The following is a 22,312-nucleotide window of genomic DNA, read 5'->3' as shown; positions in this document are numbered from 1 at the left end:
CTCACTAAGCAGCTGTAGGGAACCTAACAGTGAAACTTCTTAAAATAAATTAGATGAATGACTGATCTGATTTACACATTTCCTACCGTGACCTGAGAACTTTCTCATTGTTTCCAAGTATTGAAAAAAAATATTCTATTTAAACATAAAAATTTTTAAAGTTATGGATTTTTTTCATGGCACAAGAAATTTTGTTAATATTCCTAACATTTATGAAAGCACTTTCATTTGAATTATATTGTTTAACTTATTTTGTACTGGAGAGTCCTGTGACAGCTCCTCAGTTGATATAATCAGTAACAGATCAACTGATTTCATAAGAGCTGGAACAATTTATAGCACTGATAGTGAATCTGCCCTTGAAAAATTATGTTTGAAAGTGCTTAGTTCTCTGTGGTAGGAAAAAGTTCAGTGGTTAGGAAACTGGACTAAGGAAAGGATCAGTTCTTTATTCAGTTCTTCAAAACTTTGGAAAATTCTTTAAAATCTGTGCCAAAGTCTGTCTGTAAATCTGGACTAACCTCCTTTAGAATATTTAATTGCAATCTCTTCAGAAAAAACATTCTTATTTATCAATTATTTTCTTGGTTGTTTTTCCGTCTTATTTCTTGGAATTGTTATATGGCTCCAAAAATACCTTAAACCTGCCCTGCAGCTTTTACAACAATATTTTTTGAATTCTAAGAGCAAAGTTGCAAAACAAGCCCCCAAAATTCTCACTTGGCAGGACTGTAGAGCCCATCACTGCAGATGAACCTGAACCATTTACAAATAGGGGCTGGTTTGCTGTAAGGAGTGATCACACAGTAATCATGTTATGACAGAGATCTAAAATGAGAATGAGATGTCAGAGCTACCTAGGAGCAAATGTACATTTAATCTTAAGATAAAAGCATATCAAATATACCCAAGTGGCTTATTGCCAGAGATACTAATTAGAAAAAGCTGTATTATGCAAAGCCATTTGTTCCAAATGGCTCTTCAGGGGCCAGGTTAAGGAGGAGTTTCCCCTGTGTGGTTTGGTCTTGTTTACAGAGGTTGTTAACATTTGCAAAACCATCTCGGTGAAAAAAAAATACGTCAAGTGGATAAAAGAGACTTAAATGGGACTTTGGAATTTTCAATGAAAAAATAGATTCTAAGGAAAAGCTGTAAATTTTAGAGTAGGAATAAGTAGAAGATTCCCCTCATATAGCCTGGAACACTCTCTTTTCAGGAGAAGAGGGATAAATAATTCTGGGCACAGTAAACAACTGCTTTGTCAAACAGCAGTTTTAGGACCCACAAGAAATGAATTCAGAATTTCATCTGGAGTGATGCTCGGGGCTCAGTTCAAAAGTGTTGAAGGAGTAAGAGCCAAAATCCAGTTCTGTTTTGGGGGGGGGTCAGAGGCCCAGTGCATCCAGGTGCTTAATTACTAGAAAAGGGACCATGTAAAAATGAGGTGATCAGGAAAAAAAGTAAACCCTAAAATAAACAGTCTGAAAAGCAAGATGCCTGTAAGATGCCTTTAAGTTGATAAAAACATACTGTGTTTGAAACCCAGGTGAAAAATATGCCCGTAACTCAAGATAAAACTGTCATAAAATACAATGAATGGCAGTGGAAAAATTAAGGAGATACCATAGGGAAAAGGTTGGTTTTCAAAAATTAAAGTTTGCCAGGATGAATGGAGCAGGATCACTGTAGAAACTCTGGGCACATTTCTCATTTCCCCCTCCCTAGCACTGAAATGGTGCTCCTGTCACAGGGAAGGATCCTCCTGCCAAAGCAACTGCCAAGAATGTCCTGTCTGTTAAACACACATCCATCTGTTATCCCAAGACTCCAGTGGACATTGCAAGTGGTAATCATACCTTTCAAAGTAAATTAAATTTCTTGTGTCCCTTTTACTCAAAGAGGATAAATGAAGCCCAGAGGGAGGGAAAAGGTTGCTCAAGGCCAGCAGGCAAGTCAGTGGTAGGACTGTACAAAGAAAAAACCAACAGATCTTCCAGGCTTGGGATATCTTGGCCCATGCACAAGACAGTCTTTATGAAAAGTGACAACAAAAAATGTAAATAGTGTCCAATTTATGGGTATCTGCCTGAAAAAAACCACACTGAAGTATAAATACCATAAAACTTGGGGCTGAATCCTGAGCTGACAACGCTGTCAGTGTGTGAAGCTCTCTAATATAATATCTGATTAATCATGAATTTGCTATTGTGCAGCAAGTGGAACTGTATCAGTTTATAAATAGTGTACATACATCCCTGGCTGCATGACAGGATTACTGCTGTGAAATTTTTGCAAATCTTTGAAATCCTGCAAAATGAGGCATCATCAGGCAGCAGAGAAAGGGATGACAAAGAGAGGAGGAGCCTGGGGAGAGACAGAAATACGACACTGGCCCTATTAACAGAAAGCTGAATTTTTACCTGAAAATACAGGTTTAAAAACTGCAAATGTGATATTCCATAATTTAAATATGTGGTACCACAATCCCTGCTCTAACTGCGCTACCTTCAAAGATGTTTCAGTTTTAATAGATTATGTGGCACTTAAAAATCCAAGTGTGGAGAGGGTTGCTAATATATTTAGACTGGGGAGCTTCATTTTGGTCATCTCTGCCTCCAGCTTCCTCTTAAAACATTTAATGGAGCTTCATTCCTCTTGGCTTGTCTGAAGTGGGGACTTTAATTTATTTATGCTGATGAGGAACTTTTCAATATCCTCTTCCCCTCCTGTCAGCATTACAGAGAAGAGAGCAACGATTTTTAAAGGAAAGAGTTTTTTATCTAGAACATTCAAAATGAAAAAGATACTGGAAAATGCAGCATAATTCAGGCTCACAGCACTCTCGAGACCTAGTTAAAGAATACCTGTTAATGGATTGATTTTTCATGCTCCACATATGCAGAGAAATGTATTTCAGGGGATATATAGGCCTACAATATAAAATCAATTTCAGAAGTAATGTGATGAAATGGTAGAAGCTGATGAAAGCACTGATTTGTGTGAATATCCCATGATTTGTTAATTGTACAGCAAATGCCTGACTTCACCCCTTGTGCAGTGGTTGAAGAGGAAAATGCCACAGTGACAAATCTGACAGTTCTTGTAATGTTTAATGCAGCCAGCCCTCTCTCGACCTTCTGCTCCTGGGTAATCTATTTGGTATAATTTGGCTACCAAGTATAACTTTAAAACTAAAGCAAAGGTCAGGATTATTACACACGAAGGATGGGTCTCTCCATTCTGTCTTCCATTGAGGCAGCTTGTGCCAACTTTCTCCAGCTTTGTGCACCAAATTCCTTCAGATTTATTCCCTGGTCCTTCCTTGTTCTTTAAATCTTTCTACAGAAAGTTCATCTCCCTCCCCAAAAATCTCAAGATTTTCTTAGAAGTCATGTAACTTAAATTAAATTAAACCATGGGCTATTGAGCCCTTATGACTCACTTCACCAAGCTCTGCTGAATAACCATGTGGGCCAGAAAATTTAATTAATTTCTATTGTCTATCTGCAAAATCTATTAATATTCTGCAAGAAAAATAAGCTCTGTCACTCACAGAAAACTCAGCTATCAGACCCTAAAGTTATTTTTGCAGCACTATATTTTTTGCCAAAATTAGAATTCAGTCTCTTGCAGGATTATCCAGGCATGGTCACCAGGCACCACTACCTAGGCAGCACTTGGGAAGATGGACAAATATATCCAATATCAGAAACTTTCAGAATGCAAATTTCTGATTTTCACTTTTGGGAAATAAGCCTTGAGAATTTGATCCACATGCATTCTACTGGTTCAAAAACCAGTGCAAGGAGATCCGTCCCATTCCCTTGCCCCTCTCCCACTGTTAAAAAAAATAAAAATAAAAAAAGAGGGGGGATATAGGGGATATATGCAATTTTCAAGGGGATGTTGTAATTCACACACCTGGCAATGGTTATAAAGCCAAAAGACTGTTCCTCTCCCTATGTCTGCAGGTCAAAAGTTTTCTCCCTTGTTTTCAGTGCCAGAAAAATAAAACTGGGCCTATTTTATGGCACAAGCACAGTGCCCCATGGAGACTTTCCCAGGCCTGTTACACCTGCACTGCCACTGGAAGCCAGCTAAAAATATTGCCCAAAGTAGAGAAAAACAGCAGGATCCCCTCACCTCCCTTTTGAGAGAATGAAAACTTTTCCCAGTTTTTCTTACTTGTCTCTAGAAGATGAAAGATAGGTAATAATTCCTTTTCAATACAGGATATAACAATCATCTGGAAGGGGATAAATGCAATAATCCAGAGAAATTAGCACAGTGAAACCCAATTAAAATGGGACAGCAACTGCAGTGATCTGCGCATCCAGAGGAGGCAATTTATGCCAAATGACACATCAGATTATTTTTTTCTGAGCATAAAATTGCAGCAACTTCCCAAACACCGTTACCAATGCCAGTTACTGCTCCCCATGTATCAAGACACAAACATATCTGTCATTCCATAACTGCTGAAACACTGTTTGATTCTTATCCCACTGGGCTACTTTTTTTTGGAGTAGTTCATGATTATTTATTCAGAATTCATAACAGAAAGTGACACACCCCTGAATAACATTTGGATTTTTATGGACCAGCTACAGATAGGGGACTAATACAGAAATTACCCACAGTTCATCTCTAACCTGGTCTGCAGAGTTCTCACTTCTCTCTCAGTTGGGAATGGAGCTGGATTCATAAGCAAGCCATGAAACAGCTCTTCCCCTACTCTGAAAGACAGAGCCCAGTTTGAGAGGGGAGAAAATCCCAGGAAATTTGCATTGAATATTGCTGAAGATTCAAAATAGCATTTCAAAGATGCTTGTGAAATTCTTCGAATGAAATATTGAACAAGGATCTAAAAAGGAACTCTGGTTATTCAAAATAAACAGCATAGAAAGAAAATCAGTGTTGTAAGAAGAGAAGGGAACTGTTTACTTTTTATATTTCTGCTCATTAAAAGTGTGATTAAATTGATAAGGTGAGATAAGGAGACCAGGTGTTGTGTTTCACTGAAGAAAGCCAGTCAGCATCGGATTTGACTTCAAACTGAAGTCCCCTGCAGCTGTGCATCCTGGTGGGGCGTGGTTTTATTAAATGTCATGCTAGAAACTATTACTTTGCTGTGTTTGTAGGAAGTAGCTGCTGGTGCCATCCCATCTGTGCCTCAACCCTCATTAGCCTCTGCTCTTATTTTCTACAAAGATGAATCTATTTTGAGAAGAATCATGGCAAGAAATTCTGCTTGTGCAGTGAGGTCTCATTGTGGAAATTGTGAAGTCGTCATTCTGTTTGCACGGAACGCGAGGGCACCGTGTCAAGGAGGGGGTGATTAACTGAGCCTGCAGAAAGGCAGGGATTGGCAGTCCCTGGCTTTGCTTTGGAGCTGAGTGGTTACACATCAGAAGAGCCCAAACCCACAGCCATTATATGATTCATACCTCCAGCTGTGGCAGCTATGTCTCAAATTAGGTCTAAGTATGCACATACTTCGTGTACAGCTGCATGCTACAAGCACTGAAAATATTTTTCTGTGGAGGTCAGTGCAGTCATTCTGCACAGCATTCAGGTTTGGTAAAAAAATAAAGTTACATTATCCATTTGTGCACCTTCAGACCTCACAAACTCTGAATTCTGCCATGTTCAGAGCAAGATAAGGTATCACATCACAGGGCAGCTCTGGGGAACTTCCTCTGCCTGTGACCAGTCAGAATTTGCTGGGCTCCAGGATTTAGCTAAAGAAGCAGAGTTCTGGAACAATATTCAGAGGTGAAGTTTCTCTTTCCAGCACTGGAACAACCTGACTCAGGTTCCACTACACATTTTAGCTTTCCTGCTCTGTAAAGCACTTGGGTATACAATTACAAAACAGGATTATGTAAGACTCAGCTGTTATGTTGAAGTAACAACTGGAAAACGTGACACTAATACATGATACTCAGATGCTTCCTGTGGGTTTTTTGTTCTTAATGACTGTTGAGTGCCCAGGTTAGTTTGTAGAAGAAGATGTCGAGGACCACTCTAGTGAAGAATCTGTGCGCCTCAAGTGGCTTTACAGTCGCCATGGTAAAATTTATTTGCTGAGTGCCAAAGAGCATCATGGAAGAAGACAGTTGTTTTCCTTATTAAATGGTCAAATCATAAGTTAAACCTGCCTTTAGGCTGGCTCAGCATATCCTGAAGCCACCCTGGAACGTGTTCAACAAACAAGAAAAGTTTGCAGTTTGGAACAGGAACATTTGATTTTTTTCAGCTGGCTTTGCCAGTTTTGGCTTGGGAGATGTCAAAGCTTTTCACTTTTGATGTTGTCTAAATACAAAGTAGCACTGCCCTTTTCCCCTTGCCCTTCTGCCAGCTCTGGGGGCCAGGGGTGGGGAAACAAAAAAAACCAAAAACAACCAAAAAAAAAAAAAAAAGGGAAACTGAAGAATCAGAGGAAACAAATAGCAGGGGAGATGAGGAGACCTAAGGAAGCCTTTAATGGGAACTGCAGTTAACTCTTGTTTACAACCCTTTCACTGTGCATTTAGGCACTGGAGCATTATAAATATGAACATGTAAGACAGCACTGTAATAGATGCCAAAATCCAACTTCTAACTCATGCCTTGTTTTATTTGAAAGTCATCACACATGCTCCTCGGATGAATGAGATGCATTATTGAGGAGGGGTTAGGAACAGCCTGGCTGAGTGAGGCAGGCTGAGCACTGGGTTCTGCTGGGGAGCTGGGCTGGGTTTACAAGATCTCTGGTGCTGACTGTGTCACCCCAAAATCAAGCTCCCAAACCCTCTCTCACTCTGACCTCCACAAGAAGCAGCTATTTTATAATCAAATTCATATTATCAGCAGACTCCTTGATGGTGTTTTTTAGATTTTCAACATGTAGTTACACAATATAACATGTAATACTGCGTGCATACTTATATACAGTATAGATATAATATATAGATACAGACTACAGAATAACTGCTGAATTTGTGGTGCATAAGCCAAAAGCCCTAAGCCTAAACCCAAGAAGAGCAAACATGAGGGAAGGGTGTCTGTTTTGCTCTGAAAACAGAGCTGTTCTGCATTCCCCTTGCTGGCTGCAGCTGCACAGCACAGGCTCACGCCCTGCAAAAATCCTCTCCTTGCTGTTCTTGTGGCAGGAGCTGCTGTTGAGAGTTGAGGTCACTGAGCAGAAGGATGTGCACAGGGCTGGAGCCACCATGTGATGTCTCATTTTTGCCACCCTGAGCTCAGGGCTGGGGCACAGGCAGAGATGTTCCATTAGTTTCCCATCACCTTCTGGCACCGCCAGGCTCTGCTGTCCTACCAGAGGCTGATGTTGACACCAGGCATGTGCACACAGGCTTCTAACAGCAGGACAGGTTTCCTGCAGATCAGGCATGGGCAAATTACCATATTTCTGTCAAATCAGCCAGAGCTGTGATCCACTTTATGCCAGCTCTGTGCTTTTATGCCAGATTGATGCCAACTGGGGGATGACAGACAATTCTTGATACAGCACAAAGTGCAAGTGGTGCAGAGAAATGATGCCTGATCCAGCAAAAAGCTTGCGGGAACAGTGTGGACTAATAAATGTGTTTTAAACAATTTGAGAAGTCAGAATGAATTTCTACTGGATCTGCACTTTGTACCATTGGGACCGTGGTCATTTTGACCTGTTATTGAATACCCTAAAACTCAATTTATTGGATACCAGCCCAAGAGTTTGTAAACCAAGACTGCTTGGCATGTCTGTATCTTCTAAGGGAAGAAGATACATCTTCTTGTGGAAGAAAAGTTGTGTTAGGGGCTCTGAACTGCTGTATTTAATTCTGTGCCATGCATACATCACAGAAATACATAATTCTTCCCATCCAGCACCCTGCTAATAGGGAATGCTGCTTAGCTCTTCATTTTAGACTCACAGCCATGCAAATGCTGCAGAGATAGGCTTGGGTTTGGGTTACTCAGAGATTTCTAGCACAGTGTTCACTTTTCAAATATTTTGCCTGCATTTCCTTATTAAACCAAGAACAAAATCCAAAAGAGGTATTTGATTTTCAGCTTTAAGCCTTCTATTCAGGTTGTGCTCTGTTTATTGTGAATCACATGTTTTGGGCAACATACCCCCGTGTTTTTGTGAATATGATCTGTGCATGATCCCACCAGGAATGGACAAGGCATGTAACTCTGGAGTGAATCCCTAGAATGGCACCTGGGTGCAGGATCAGCATGTAAAGAAAATGACCAAGTGCTGGCTCATGTCAGGGAAGTAAAGCCTAATGGATCAGGTGCCTGGAAGCAGCATATGAGGTATTCATTATAAAATGTCCCTTTAAAGTCCTGGGGAGGTGCTCTGTTTGCTGACTTACTGTGACAGGAATTCTCATCCTTTGCCCACAGGAAATGTCATCCCAGCTCTGGTATCAATTTCGTACCTCTGCAGGGAGATCATGGGGACAGAGCAACACCTGCTCAGGCAATCTTGGGGTATCTGGGTCAGGCTCAGGCTTGGCTGAGCAGCACCTGGGGAGGTTCTGCTGCTTTATTAGCTCTGCCTGGTTTTGGGCATGAAGGAAAACTTGTAGTTTTCAGGGCTGTCAATCTGGGATCCTCCAATTTGCTTCCCCCAGCACTAAGGGACAAGCTGGGTGGGATTCCAGCAGGGGTGTAGCCATGGGATACAACTGTGTGGAGAAATGATGCCTTGTCTATCATCCTGCCTTCTTTCCAAATAAATGTGTGCATTTTAAAGCCACTATCTGAACTCATCATCCGAAGGTTATACTGATAGCCAGATGTCAGAATCATAATTTTTCTTCTTTCAAGCTTTTCCCCAGTAGCTTTAAATAGAAGAATACATTTTCCACAGAGAAAGAATCTTCTATTAATAGCATTAGATCATTTCAGCATTTGAAAGGAAGAAATTAGTTGAGAGTTTTTATAGGGGTTTTTTTTAATACTTTCTAAAATATTATAAATTCTTTTATTGTGCAGGCAAGAGTGTCCGCCTTCAGAGTTCTAATTACTAGGGAAAAAATAATTCTGTTTCTCTGAGTTCAAAAAACAAATATAGTGCATAAGATTATGTGAAATGACTTAAAATAAACATCTTCAAACAATCTGGCCCTATGTGTCAGTTCTCTCTCATGCTTTGATAATCTCATTCTGTTGTTGAAATAGATTTACACAGATTGCAGAGGAGGCTGGAAGCCGATTGAAAAGACTTCTGCTTATCCAGTGCACTGAATTGCCAATCAGAGGTGATGTTCTGGGGGCAGTCTCAATAAATTCCTCACTGTATTTTCTCACAACTGAGAAAATTCAGCCAGTTCCACTCCTGTGATCTCACATTCTAAGATCTCTCCTCATTCATGTAAGAAAATGAGAGGAAAACAAGCTGCAGGCTTCGCCGCCTTTTCCAAATAAACTTTGTTATCCTCTTATGTAAAACACTGGGATATTCCAAGTGACAAAGAGCTTTATACACAGCTCCACTTAAAAGCAAAAATGTAAAACAAGTTTTGTGCTGCAGTCACAGAAATTCCAGTCATTTGTAGCAATGAATGGGCAATGTCAGAGGAACATATGGTATTTTTAGCTCTGCTTCATTACCCAATGTTGTAAACGAACCCTGAATACTTGTAATGTCTAAAAGCTTTCTTGGAGAAGAAGGGCTTTTCCTGCATAGTCTTGATTAAAGTCAGGCTGTTCCTGTGCAGAGGCTCTGCAAACTGTGCTGAGCAGGGAGGGGAGGCTGCAGGGCGAGCAAGTCAGACCTGTAGAGAGGTGAAAGGACAGCAAAACCAGGGGTGTGAAAGCAGAATGCGACTAGAGAAGGGGAAGGGCAGCCCAGTGAGAAAGGGAAGAGTCTCAGACAGGGAGATGTGATTTCAGTGTGACCAACTCCTTGTCTGACCTCATGTGCAGGAATTTAGGACTGAAGCTCTGTGTTAGAGGCAGATAAGCTCCAGCCTACAGGACTGAGCCAGGGCACTCTGAGGCATAATGATACAGGCCTATAAATGCCGTAGAGCTGATGGGCACGTTTGATACCAAGAGCCTCTGTTAATGTTTCACAACATCTTTTTACTGTTGTGTGTTTGTTCTTTGAATCCATTTGACCCACCAGTGAATTTGGTTTATGATTAAGTTGACCTTTCTTTGTTTTTCCTCTCACTGCACAAGATCCTTGCCCTGGTTTGCTGTGCCCTGCTCAGTGCAGACATGAACCAAAGGAAGAGGGGGCTGGCTTGTTCTCAGTAAATTATGGCATTTCGGAATGTAGGATTTTTTTTTCCATGAGCTTCCCCCATTCTAAATATTTCCTAGGCAGCTTCAAAGAGATTTAGTTTGGATGTAACTTACAGTGTATAGTAAGGGACAGGCATTGGATGAACTTAGTGCCTTGGAATAGTGTGGATCAGTGTGGCAAGCACTGAACACCCTCCAGTTCCTATAAAAGCGTGTGGATTTCAGAGTTTCTCGGAACATCACAGGACCAAGTCCAAATTATGCCTAGACCAGTGAAATTCAATACTGTCATTACACAAAACAATCCACAAAGTCAACAGCAGTCTGAAATCTCTGCAAATGCTGAAGAACAATTACACGAATTTCAAGACAGTGATATGGCAATCCTCGGGTATCCTTGTTACTATTACACTCATAAATAATCTCTTTTTGCAGCTAAGGTATTGTCACTTCCTCTATTATTTCCCATGGAGGTTTTTAGCACAAGAAGATTTTTGTGGTTTTTTAGTGGTATCCCCCAAAACACACAGAGGCTCCCTCCTGAGGAAGCAGTTATTACAATATTGGGGGGGGTTCTTGTTTCCAGATCTCCATGACTCATGCAGGCAGCTGAGAACACAGTTAAAATATAAGTGCTGAAAAGAAACTGAGAAGAGGGAGTAGTTATTCCGCTTCTCTTTCTCTTGGAAGAACTAAAACATACATAAATTTAGGTCAGACAGGGTAAAAATATTCCATGCTGGTTTTCCTTCCAAGCTGCTTGGGCTTTGTGAGACATAAAAACAGGCCCAGGATATGGTTGAAATGAACAAGACTGTTATTTACTTGTTTAATAAAAACCTCATGCATTGAAACAGAAATTCAGTTCATATTCTGTGGTAGTTATAAAATGATAGTTTTGTCACAGATCTGGTTATCCCTTTTGTGTAAAAAGTAATAAATTAAGAAAATAAGAGAAGAAAACAAGAAAAGAAAGTAAAATATTCTTGCTGATGAAAGGCAAATGTTATAAAAACACTCATTAGAGGTTTCTGTCTCAAAAACATGTCCTGAATGAAAATCAAGAGCTGGAGACAAAGGAACTGTCTGGGATTGTTGGTTTAAAAAAATGTGAATTTAAAACTTGGGGCCAGTAAAATTAACAAAATTGGTCTGTACAAGGAGAGAGCCTCCTGTCTTACTTTAGTTTGGGAAATGGTTGTTACATTTTGTTCTTTTGCATAAGCCCTGACCAGCAGAACAGAAGTGTACTCATGTGCTCCCTGGACACTTCTCAAAATTATAGATACTCCACGTTTTCTTTTTTTTTTTACACCATTACATTATTACATTACATTGTTTTTAGCAACAATTGTCTAGTTTGTGTGGAAAGAATGTTTTATGAACTAAAAAATGAATACAAAGCTCAGTTGTTGCACTGAACTGCAAGGAGACTCACTCCAGTTAATAAAACCAGTACGACTCTGGTTAAATGCAGAGTCCATTCTCCACTAGATTCAGTGCACTATGAACCTTAGAAGACAAGCTGAAAGAAACTCATCCATCTGTGCATGAAATTTGCTTTCTCTGTCACAGCCTCAGCATCATTCTAGGAATTTTGAAATTGCCATTGTTAATTTATGCAAAGCAATTTCATTGATGCTAAAATGTGTTGCTGGAAGGCCCCAGGAAGGTACCTGCCACTCTGGACAGAGGTATTTATAGTGGACAAATGCAGTATGAGGATATATCAGATAAGCTTTAATATGGGGTAAAATGCAATACAAGGAAACTTTTACTTCACCAGAAATTTAAGAGCCAACATCTTGATCAAAGTTGGTGACTTTTGGTGCCAACAAGTCATACGAATTTGCATGTGTGATTAGGGGCTTTTGAATCTTGCAGTTTAATAAGACAAATAATTATCCTTCCTCTGGGAAGAAAACACAGGCATCCTTAGTTTATTTGTGGAAGGATGGTTGTTTAGCTTGGTTGGTATTTTTATTATCAAGAAGAATCGTGTTTCCTTTGCACTTTGTAAGGAAAGAGCTCGTTCACTGTCGAGTTGGAGTCACAAGATCACACCTCTGCTGCTTAACAAATGCAGCCAGAAGGTGTTGAGTCCTCAGTACCAGCTGCTCACAGACCCACTTCTAACACTGCATTTCTTGCTAATGCAGACACAGCCAATAAATCGCATTAGCAAGAGGAATTGCAGTTACTTCCATAGTTCTGCCTGCTTGGGTGCTCGGTGACACAGAGAGTTAAAGGACAGACATTGCTGTTCTCCTGCCAAATTCTCATTTTGTTGTTGCCATGTGGGACATTGTCTCTCTGTTTTCCCATTTCTTACACAGGCCAAGGATTACAACTCAGTAGTTTGTTTTTCCTAGTTCCTATAATAGAAGGAGGAAACAACCTGGAATGGAGTCATTCCAAGAGCTGCAGAGGAGACAGCTTTGTATATTTAATTTCCATGTTTATTCTTGCTCTGAAGATCCTGCCATTCCCATTAGGACTAGATTGTGGTCTTGGTTCAGGCAAACAGTGATAATCACTACAGTAAATTTGATAAGCAATTATTTCTCTTGGCCCTCAACCAGTGAAGAATTGAATTTTAGAAGGCATGCTGCAGTTTGGTTAGATCAGTTCTTTAAAACTCTTATCTGGGCCTTGAGAAAGTTCCATGCTAAGGATGGTGTTTAATGCAGAATTTAACAGGTGAGAAGTGCCCTCACCCTTGGGGGCTTGGTAGCATCTGACTCTGCTCTGTGTTTAAGCACAGATGTGTCTTTTCAAAGGCTGAGGGTTTGTGGTACCCTGCTTTGGAGGACTGCTGAGTATTTAGTACAATTGAGTACAATTTAGCCTGTTGAGAAGTACCAGTAGACAGTGGAATAAATTAATTTTTAAAAACAGTGTTCCCCTTAAAGGACTTCCTACATGTGTCATATTTACAAACTGTTACATCCAGCAGAGCAAACCATCCCTAGAAAGTATTGAACCATTCATTCAGATAAAATGACCTCCGAAGAAGGGTTTCATTACAATTTACATACCTACCAAGTGTATAAATCACTGGTAGCTTTAAAACAGTTTTACAAGGAGCCACGTTGGATGCATAACCTTAGACAAAAGTTGAATTCGCTCACTGTGCCTGTCTTCTATCTACCTTTCCCTGTAGCTGTTCTGATTTATGTCAGATTTTTGTTGTGTAAGTATTCCTTCTCCCAAATCTCTGTCCTGTGCTGTAGAGCAGGCCTGGAGTGAGCACCAGAGACTGGTGGCTGGTGTGTATTTGTTGCCAGTGGGTGTGAGGAAAGCGAGAGTGTGAAGCAGCAGGAGTGATAAAGGAGAAAACAAAACTAAACAAAAGGAGATGCTCTTGCATTTCACAGAGCACAAAGAGTGTTTTCCATCTGCAGCAGTGGCACTGACCAGTAACAGAGCACCAACAGAGAGCTGTGATGTGTTCGAGCAAAGAAGGAAATTCTGCATGGAATTACAAGGGCATGAAAGTGCATAGGACATAAGGATTTGATTAATTCTCAAATAGACAAGTTTGGGATCAATATAAAGTGAGAGATGATTGTATGTCTGACAAACACAGACTCCCATAAACTGGAGAAACTCTGAACAGGTCAGTCCTGGGCCATGGATCCCAGAAAAAGTCGTGCATGGGTCCCTGCTGGCAAACATGATGCCCTTACACTGATGGCTTCCCTGGGTGTTCCATGTCCCTCCAAATGCAGCTGCTGTCAGCAATAACTGCAGTGGAAGGGATTTGAAGGTGCCTCTTGGAGACAGCCCAGGGTGTGTTTCAGTCTGCAGACTCCCTGAGAATGCTATAAAAAACATCCTTTCAACAGGTTTGCAGCAAGGCTACAGCTAATTAAACAACTGCAGGTGATGAAAGGCTGGTCCTGCAGTGCAGACAGCAGCTTTACTGCTCTGAGTGCATGGCAAGCCTGATCCAAAACATTCCTGTGCTTGCTGGGCCTGGCTCCCTGTGTCCTGCAGCACAGCATCTTTCCAGGAGCCTGGGGGAAACTGCCCAGCCCTGGGGATTGGTAACGTGTGTGGCACAAACCCCTTGCAGCTGCAGGAGGAACAGACTTGCTCCTGGCCCTCTGCAGAGGCAGTGCCCATTTGAATGAATTTTTATCTTATTTGAATGGTTTTTTTGTGGATCTGGGGAGATGCTGCTCTGCTGCCTGAGCCAGCTCTCAGTGGGGCACAGGCTTGCAAACAGCAGCTTTCCCCTGTCCAAAGCAGACACTGTACAGGCTCAGGTAACTGAATTAACAGTGATCACACAGTAATCCTTCATCAGGCTCATTTTCTTATTGCTACTGAGCCCTTTCTTACCCAGGTAAAGCGTGTTGTGGGTTCCTATATGCAAACCCTGACAAACCTATTTTTGTTAATGAACTGCTAATGTCACACCGTGCATTGTAAATCACAGCAAGTGGTGTTGGAACTTGACACAATGATCCAAAAGCATGAGAGGTTCCTGATTAATTTCTTTGCACCTTGGCTCACTTGGTGGTAATGCTGGTAGGTGATATGTCAGCTTTCCAAAGGAACATTTTCTGGAAGAAATCACAAATCTCAGGCATACAAAGCATATTTTTATCTAAGAGATTTAGCTGGAGTTGCTACTTCCCTGCTCTCTTTCCTTTGATAAGCATAATCTGTTTCCCCATTCATGTCAGGGAAACCTGGTTTTAAAATCCAAATACTTTGAAGGTAGGCTCAGCATGACAAAATGGAAATAAACTTCCCTGGCAAGCACAGCCCCCCCCCCCCCCCCCAAGTTATGTTTTGGTTTTTTTTTTTTAATTTCCTTCAATTAGAGAAAAATGTTAAATCATAATTTAATATATTAAAGAGCAGTGGAAATTATGGAACAAGGACAAATGGGAAACCTTTGAGTCTGAAGTAGAAATGGAAGCTCAGCCTCTGGAGACAACACAGTAAACTTGCATTTTCATGCAGGGAAGTATAAAAACTTAATCAGGATTTATATCACCCAGCAAAAGGAAAAGTGATTGAGCCCAAGCACAGCCTTTACTGAGGGGAAGCTGAACCCAGAGCTGTTTCTGTATTTCCCTGCTATTTATCTTCGCATTTTCACCCTGCCTTCATGGATCTCCATGAGTCTGCAGCCTGCACAAATTTACTGTGCCAGATTTTTCCCCCAAGGTAACTCAGGGAATGACGTAGATGCCATGTGGATAAACCTGGCCCACTCTCCATCTGCTCTTTGTGAGGTTAAACTCTCAGAGAGATGAAATCCACGGCGGGAAACCATGAACATAAAGGGTTGCAAAAAGAAGAATTCAAGCCATTTTTTTCCTTACACTGTTGACCATGCAAAACCTAAAAATTTGTATAAGTAAATGCCTGAGTTTGCACCTCAAACCTGTAATTTTCCCTACTTTATTTCAGTTTTGCTGGTGTAACAAATATGATGGGTCAGAGCAACAATCTATGTCACATAAGCAGCTGTGCACCCAAAATCAGCTCATGATTACATTCAATAATTACTACAGGTACTCTGCCTTTCTAAATAACTAAACTGTTAGGAACTAAGTTTTCTTTTTTACAGAGGATTCTGTGTAAGTTTTTTCCAAACCAACCCAAAACAATACTGAAACATTCACAGCTTCAAATGCGAAGTCCTTCAAAAATTAAATAAATTTCAGGTTCTTAAAAGACTTTTTTCTCCTTTATAATCTTCATTTCTAATTTCTAACAGTCATTCAAAATTGCAAAAATCAAAATACTGTATGTATGGAAATGGAAACTTCAAACTGGAACATTCTGCTGCAGTTCTCTTTCAAAGAGAGTCAAGAAAGAGAGCGTGTCTGCAGAAATGCAGGTGACAGAAAACATTTTTAGAACAAGGAAGAGCTCCATCACAGGAAACATCTAACTGGTGCAACAAAAAAGCTCTTCAGTTGGAATTCTGCTTCTCTGGAACATAACAGAAGTATTCAAAGGCTCCCAGACACAAGAAGCTTACGCCTGTCCTGCATGTTCAGTCACTGTGGCCAGTTCTTTCTTTTTTAGGACGCTAAACTGAGAAAAATGGCATTGTTCCTGCTGCTAATGCTGTTTCACAATGCTCAGGATAACCCTTACTCTGAAACCAAGATCACCTTTCTGCCTTCCCTGCCCTGCAGGCTCCTCTCACGGGATGACAAGGACCCTCAGCAAGGAGCACCTCGAGGGAAGTGCTGTGCCTTGGTCAACCTCCCAGGCGCTGGCTCAGTTTGGGGCTGGCCAGGAGGACACAGGAACCCCTTAAAAGCTGAGCTCCCTCCGTGTCATCCTCCCTCACATCCTCTTTAGAGGCAGTCCTGAATTCCAGGCAGCACTGAAAGTTACTGGTGGTAAAGGCACCTCTATCCCAAAAGGTCATTTTGATTCCATTCACTGTCTCTCTCCCTCTGCAGTGGACCAAAGGGAACCTTTATTTCCTTTTTTTAGCTCGATATATGAGTTGCAAAGACAGATGCAATGACAGTAAAGGGGAAAACATGCAGAGCTGCATTACAAACCAATTCATCAGCAAACAGAGCACGCCTGCCTTACAAATTTGCCTGCAGCTCTTGTCTGCTGTGTTATTTTTAAACTGCCTGCAGGTTGCAGATTTTTCAGTGGTCCTTCTCCTACCAATGTACACACAGGATTTAGCAAGGCACAACTTTCATTGCCATGAATTTAAGTTACCAAAATTCTTCAAAATTCCCAGACATTAAAATTCAGCATCCTTCATCTTCCCACAAACTTCTTGCTGCATTCACAGGAGGACTGCCATGAGCCATGTCTCCTGCAGCTTGTCTGCATGGCAAGGTCAGTGTAAGTCAGCCCTACATCCCTGATGTTCCCAGCTGCCCTTCCTCAGCCTGTGGAATGCACCCTGCAGTTGCTGTAATCAGCAGCCCAGGCATCCAGCTACAGACTCTGGCTCATCATGAAAAACCCGAGAAGATAAACCCAGCTTGCTGAGCCCAGTGCTCAATTTAACAATGCTGTTATCACCCAGACATGATCACCTCAGCACCAAAGCCAGCTGCTGTACAGATGAGGGCTGTGGGCAGCTCAGGGCACTCTCCATCACACATCCAGCACACAACTCCCAGCAAACCTGCCCCACTTCTGTTGGAGGCTGGCTGGGATGGAGGCAGGGTTTGACAAGTGCAAATGGGAGAGCTTCTGTGTGCAGAAAACCTTCACAATCATTGCACAATTCCCACAGAGAGGGGACTTGCAGGAAGAGTGCTCTATTTATGGCACCACAATGTTTTAAAGAAGAAAGCAAGGGGGTGTTTTTCACCACAACTGCTACTGATGTAAACAGAAGTTGCAGATGCTCAGACTTTCTGAGGGGTCAGACCCTGGAGCCAAATGTAATGAATATTATGGTTTGTTTGCTTCTTCTTTGTTGCCTGGTTGATTCTGCAGCCCAGAGCTGCACTGCAGAGCAGTGCCCATCACTTTGGAACATCTCCCCTCCTCTGACTGGGGATGTCTCAGACATTAACCCACTCACAGTGGACCACTGTCAGGAGCTCTAGAAACTACCCCAGCTAGCATTGTAAGAGCTTGCCCAACATCATCAGCAGGGGCACAGCCACATTCATTTCCACCCCTTTGGCACACATGGAGCAGGTGACCAGAGTGTGATACATGAGGGGTTTGTTTTGGGGCTGGAGCTCCAGCATGGAAGACTTTGCCCTCAAAGGAGTACAGCAAGGAATTTAAAGTGGTTTTCCATAAACAACCAATAAGCTTCAGCCTGAGCAAAATCCTGTGGCCCCACAGGGCTGAGGATTTTCTGCTTGTGGGGCAGTGAGGGCCAAGCACAGGCTGGCCTTGCTGTGCTGAGGGTTAAACTGGTGTCCTAGACCCTGTTAAGAACTGTCCCTCATCCTTCCACATTACACAGTGAGTTAAGCTGCTGCTTGCTTCTCCCTGCTGATTTGGAGAGTCATGATTTGGCTCTTGGCTGTTTATATTTTGCAGACATCCCCTGTGTAATTGCATGGCCTGGCCCCAGGCTGTCAGGCTCTGGGAGAAATAACCACATTATTCCACAGAACAGTTAGCATAATTAAAATATTGACTGCAGATTAAAAAAATGTGCTGAATGTTTCACAGAGTGGTTGGAGGGTTGGCAAGCCTTGGCAGCTTGCTGGCTGCAGGAACTGGCTGATATTTAGGAGTGCCTTCTCCTCCAGTATTCATTGCTGTACGTGGGAACTGCTTTTTGTGCTGTCAACTTCTGATCTCCCAAGCAGCCAACCCACAACCAGAAGAAAATTAACTGACTGGAAATGAGGTGCTCCAAGGCCTCTCTTGTGATTCTTATTGCCAATGAGACTATTTCCTTGTTATTTATGACTTCAGGACATCTGTCTTGCTGTGTCTCTATCTATTTTTGTGTCCATCTCTCCCAATGCACAGTATAGAAACTGCATATGGTGAGAATGTACCAGGTGATAAATCCATTTGCTTAAGGACTGCTTGTACCATATGAGAAACATCAATAAAGTTAAAAAGCCCACAAAAACCTCCACTGGAACATTTGTTTTAGCTGCGATTCCTTCTTTGACATTGGATTTCTACCTGTGCTTCATCTTCAATCAAAGACCAAGGCACAAAATCCTTGCATTTCCACAACCAAGAGGGCACAAAGAGGGAAGAAACCCAGTTGGCAAGGCTGATGGAAACCACAGAAGCACTCATTCCAACAGGGCACTCAGGGAAACCTCACTGTCCTTATGATATATCCCCATTCTCTTTCTTAGGGGAATATCTGGGACCATAAGCATTGCTGGAGGCACACAGGTTTGGGTTTGAATGATTTCCTGGTATTTTGTATATCCCCTATCTGGCAAAAACTTAAAATGACCTCATGCTGGCAGTGTTAAACAAAACACATGGGGCATGTCTAACCCACTTTGCTGACACCTACATCCTGAAGGAAACACAGCAGAGTCAGTAGCTTGCCAAGGTACTCCTTTAAATCAGCTTCTTGTTTAATCTTCACTTCCATGCTTGGGAGGAGCAGTCTCACTAGCAAGGACCAGGGATGGCTGAGCTGAGCTCGTCCCACTCCACTGCAGCTCCCAGGGCTCTGATTCACAGGCTCATCTACAGCTCTTCTGATGAGCCAATTTTGTGAACATTTCTATTTCAACTCAAGAGGTGTCACAAGAAATGACCAAATGCTATGTCCTGAGGCTTCTATTACAGCTTTAAAGTGATCATAATAGCAAATTAATAGGAGATCTACTCTGCCTTTTTCCATTCTCATTGCTACTGCTGTAATCAAGAGCAGCTCTAATTCTTCAAAGCTTATTTCTGTGGTACTGCTCATTTTTGAATACACTGCTAGGAAAGGAGCAGAATATCTTGGCACTCCAGCTGTGGTTTGGAGGCTACTGCCTCCCTTCTGAGCAAGGCTCATTGCTATTTTCTGCTCTCAACTTAATACTGACCTCCAAACTGTAAATTATAAATATCACCTTGGGTAGGCACCATGCTTTCAAAGGCAAAAAAATATTATTACTTTAAATCTCTTGTAAATTAAACCCCCAGATAAACTCAGTGGAATGAGAAAAAAGGTGCTCTAAATTCAGGGCAAAGGAAGAGAATTTCACTGGGCATGCATGATGTGTGTGGGGAATTGTTACAGCTTTTCTCTGCTCTGATAGTTCACATAGCCAAGTTTTTACTTTGTCTCCACTGAATGATTCATCTCAATTACCAGTATTTTCAAAATTAAATGGAAGAGGAGGAATGTGTTCATTCCCCTGCTGTGTTTAATAATCTTCCAAAAATTGTTTCCTGTTTACTTGGAGATCCCCACCTCCACGCTGTGATTTAGGCATTTTCACCCTGTTAACTTAAAAACAAAGCCTAGAAGATGCTGGATATGATCTTGCAGTTATAAAGCAATTTATGATAAATGTTGTTGTTCCAGAGAAAAAATACTTGGAAATGTATGTATGTTCATAGCTTTGCATTGCTGATTTAAATCATAACTGGTTGTTGGGAAAAAAAATTACAAATTGTTGCTCAGCTTTTATTTCTGTAACAGATCTGATGGCAGCTTCTCTTTCAACAATTACTGTATTGGTGCTCTAATACAAATCTCAGTAAAGACATCAATAACCTCATTTAAGGGTCTGTCCCACTGTCCTCCATGGCACTGGCTGGCACACAGCTGTGAATACTCAGTGGGTGTTGTTTTATGCAACACTTGTCTATTAGCAAAACTTAGGGTGCATTTTCAAGGAAAATTATTAAAAATACCTCAATTGATTTTCCAGCTGAAGTATTAACTCTGAATTCCTGTGGCTTGGCTGGACGAAAGGGAAAGAATTTTCCTCTTAGCTTCATCAAGGAATACATTTTCACAATAGTTCTAAGATTTTACTTAAGTAGCAAATATCAAACAAACTCTCCTTTTATATAAGATTTGCATTAGCTCCCAAAAGTCAGCATGTTCTGTGTTAGCTCATGTGAAGAGTTCATTTAAAAGGCAGCCATATCCTGTGACCCAGGAACAGAACTGGAAGCTGGGGATTCCGAAGGGATCTGAGCTCTCTCACACTTCCTCTCAGCTTTTCATAAAGGTCTGCCTTTTTCTAAATGAACATTACATTTATGTGATTAACTGGAGGCCATGTGAGCTGAATTTACAAATGTGTTAAACTTCCACTGCTCTTGTTAAAGCCGTGGGGAGCTCTCAGCTCCTCATGTTTCAGGAGGCTGTGACGGCTCCCCGCAGCCCTTGGGGGGACAGTGACACCATTTCCTTGGTGAGCACCTTTGCCTGCTCTTTGCAGGTCAATGTGGAAGGGTTTTGTCCTACAGTTTTTTCCTCTCTTCCCCTCAGATGAGATGGAGCAGTCCCCTGCAGTGCGTTCTGATTACTTGGTCTCAGGGATTCGAACTCCACCAGTGAGGAGGAACAGCAAACTGGCAACACTGGGCAGGATCTTCAAACCATGGAAGTGGCGGAAAAAGAAAAACGAGAAGCTAAAGCAGACATCTGCAGGTAGGCTGAGAGCAAGAGAGGGATGCTGCACAGCAAAGCTTACATGGGATGTGTTAAAGGTGACCTGACAGAGCCCAATTCAGAGATCCAACAGATTAATAATGTTTATGGCTAGGGGGCCCATATAGGCTGACTTCCTATATAACACAATATAGTACACTTAGAAGAAAAGGTCAAAATATGAGAGTGAAGCACAAGCCTTGCCCCCAGACTGCTCTCCATGGGCTCTCCCTTCTCCACATAGGCTGTGTTTATGGCCCGAAGTATTGCCACCCCTTTTATTTGGGGTGAAGTTTATATAGGTCACAGTAACATTATGAAAAGTGACAGGAGGGAGCTGCAGCATGTGAAATGCCTTCCCTCAAGCAGCTGTCTCTGCAGGGAAGGAGCCCAGCACACTGCACAGCATGCTCTCCATGGTCTCCAGGGATGGCCCAGGAGATCAGTAAGGAGACAAACTGACTTGCATTTTCTTAAGATGGGATGTTGCAGTTCCCTCCACTTGCTCCTGTACCCTGTGGGAGTGTCCCAGTGAAGGGCACTGTCCCAGGCAGCTCCAGGGTGCCACATTAAACAGCAGGAAGGCTCCAATATCCCTGTGACTCTGCACTCAGTGTGATCTGACAGCACCGTCATAAACCTCAGCTTTACATGTGGTGATTTTAACAAAGGAAGAGGCACAAACAGGCTGACGAATCCATGCCCCCAAAACAGAATCCTTGCAGTCCTTTCCAAGCACACAGGGGCCTGAGACTAGAGGGAATTTCCATGTTGCATCCTTCTCACCCCATTAAATAACTGAATGACTGCTCTGTTGGTAACTAGTGCTGTGTTGTGCCACTTTTTTGTGCAGTGCTGGAGAAGAAGATGACAGCACGGCAAGGGCGGGATGAACTCATTAAGAAAGGTCTTCTGGAGATGATGGAACAAGGTAAGTAAAAATGCTTCATTTTTTTAATCAGAAGCTCTTTCAGGACAGTAGGAAACACATATTTGCAAAAGCAGAAA

At 41.9% G+C, this 22,312-nt stretch overlaps 1 protein-coding gene across 1 annotated transcript in view; it reads left to right on the top strand.

Moving 5' to 3' along the window:
* PHACTR3 (phosphatase and actin regulator 3) overlaps positions 1-22,312 on the top strand; it is a 100,866-nt gene that overhangs the window by 31,451 nt on the left and 47,103 nt on the right. Inside the window, exons 2-3 of the mRNA XM_069034225.1 lie at positions 21,143-21,304; positions 22,158-22,235. Of these exons, the coding sequence (XP_068890326.1) occupies positions 21,143-21,304; positions 22,158-22,235 (240 nt within the window). The remainder of the gene's footprint in view (positions 1-21,142; positions 21,305-22,157; positions 22,236-22,312) is intronic.

The sequence above is a fragment of the Aphelocoma coerulescens genome, chromosome 20 (assembly GCF_041296385.1).
Source record: "Aphelocoma coerulescens isolate FSJ_1873_10779 chromosome 20, UR_Acoe_1.0, whole genome shotgun sequence".
NCBI lineage: Eukaryota > Metazoa > Chordata > Aves > Passeriformes > Corvidae > Aphelocoma > Aphelocoma coerulescens.
The sequence above is the reverse complement of the archived record's forward strand: the minus strand, read 5'-3'. Positions and strand labels throughout refer to the sequence as shown.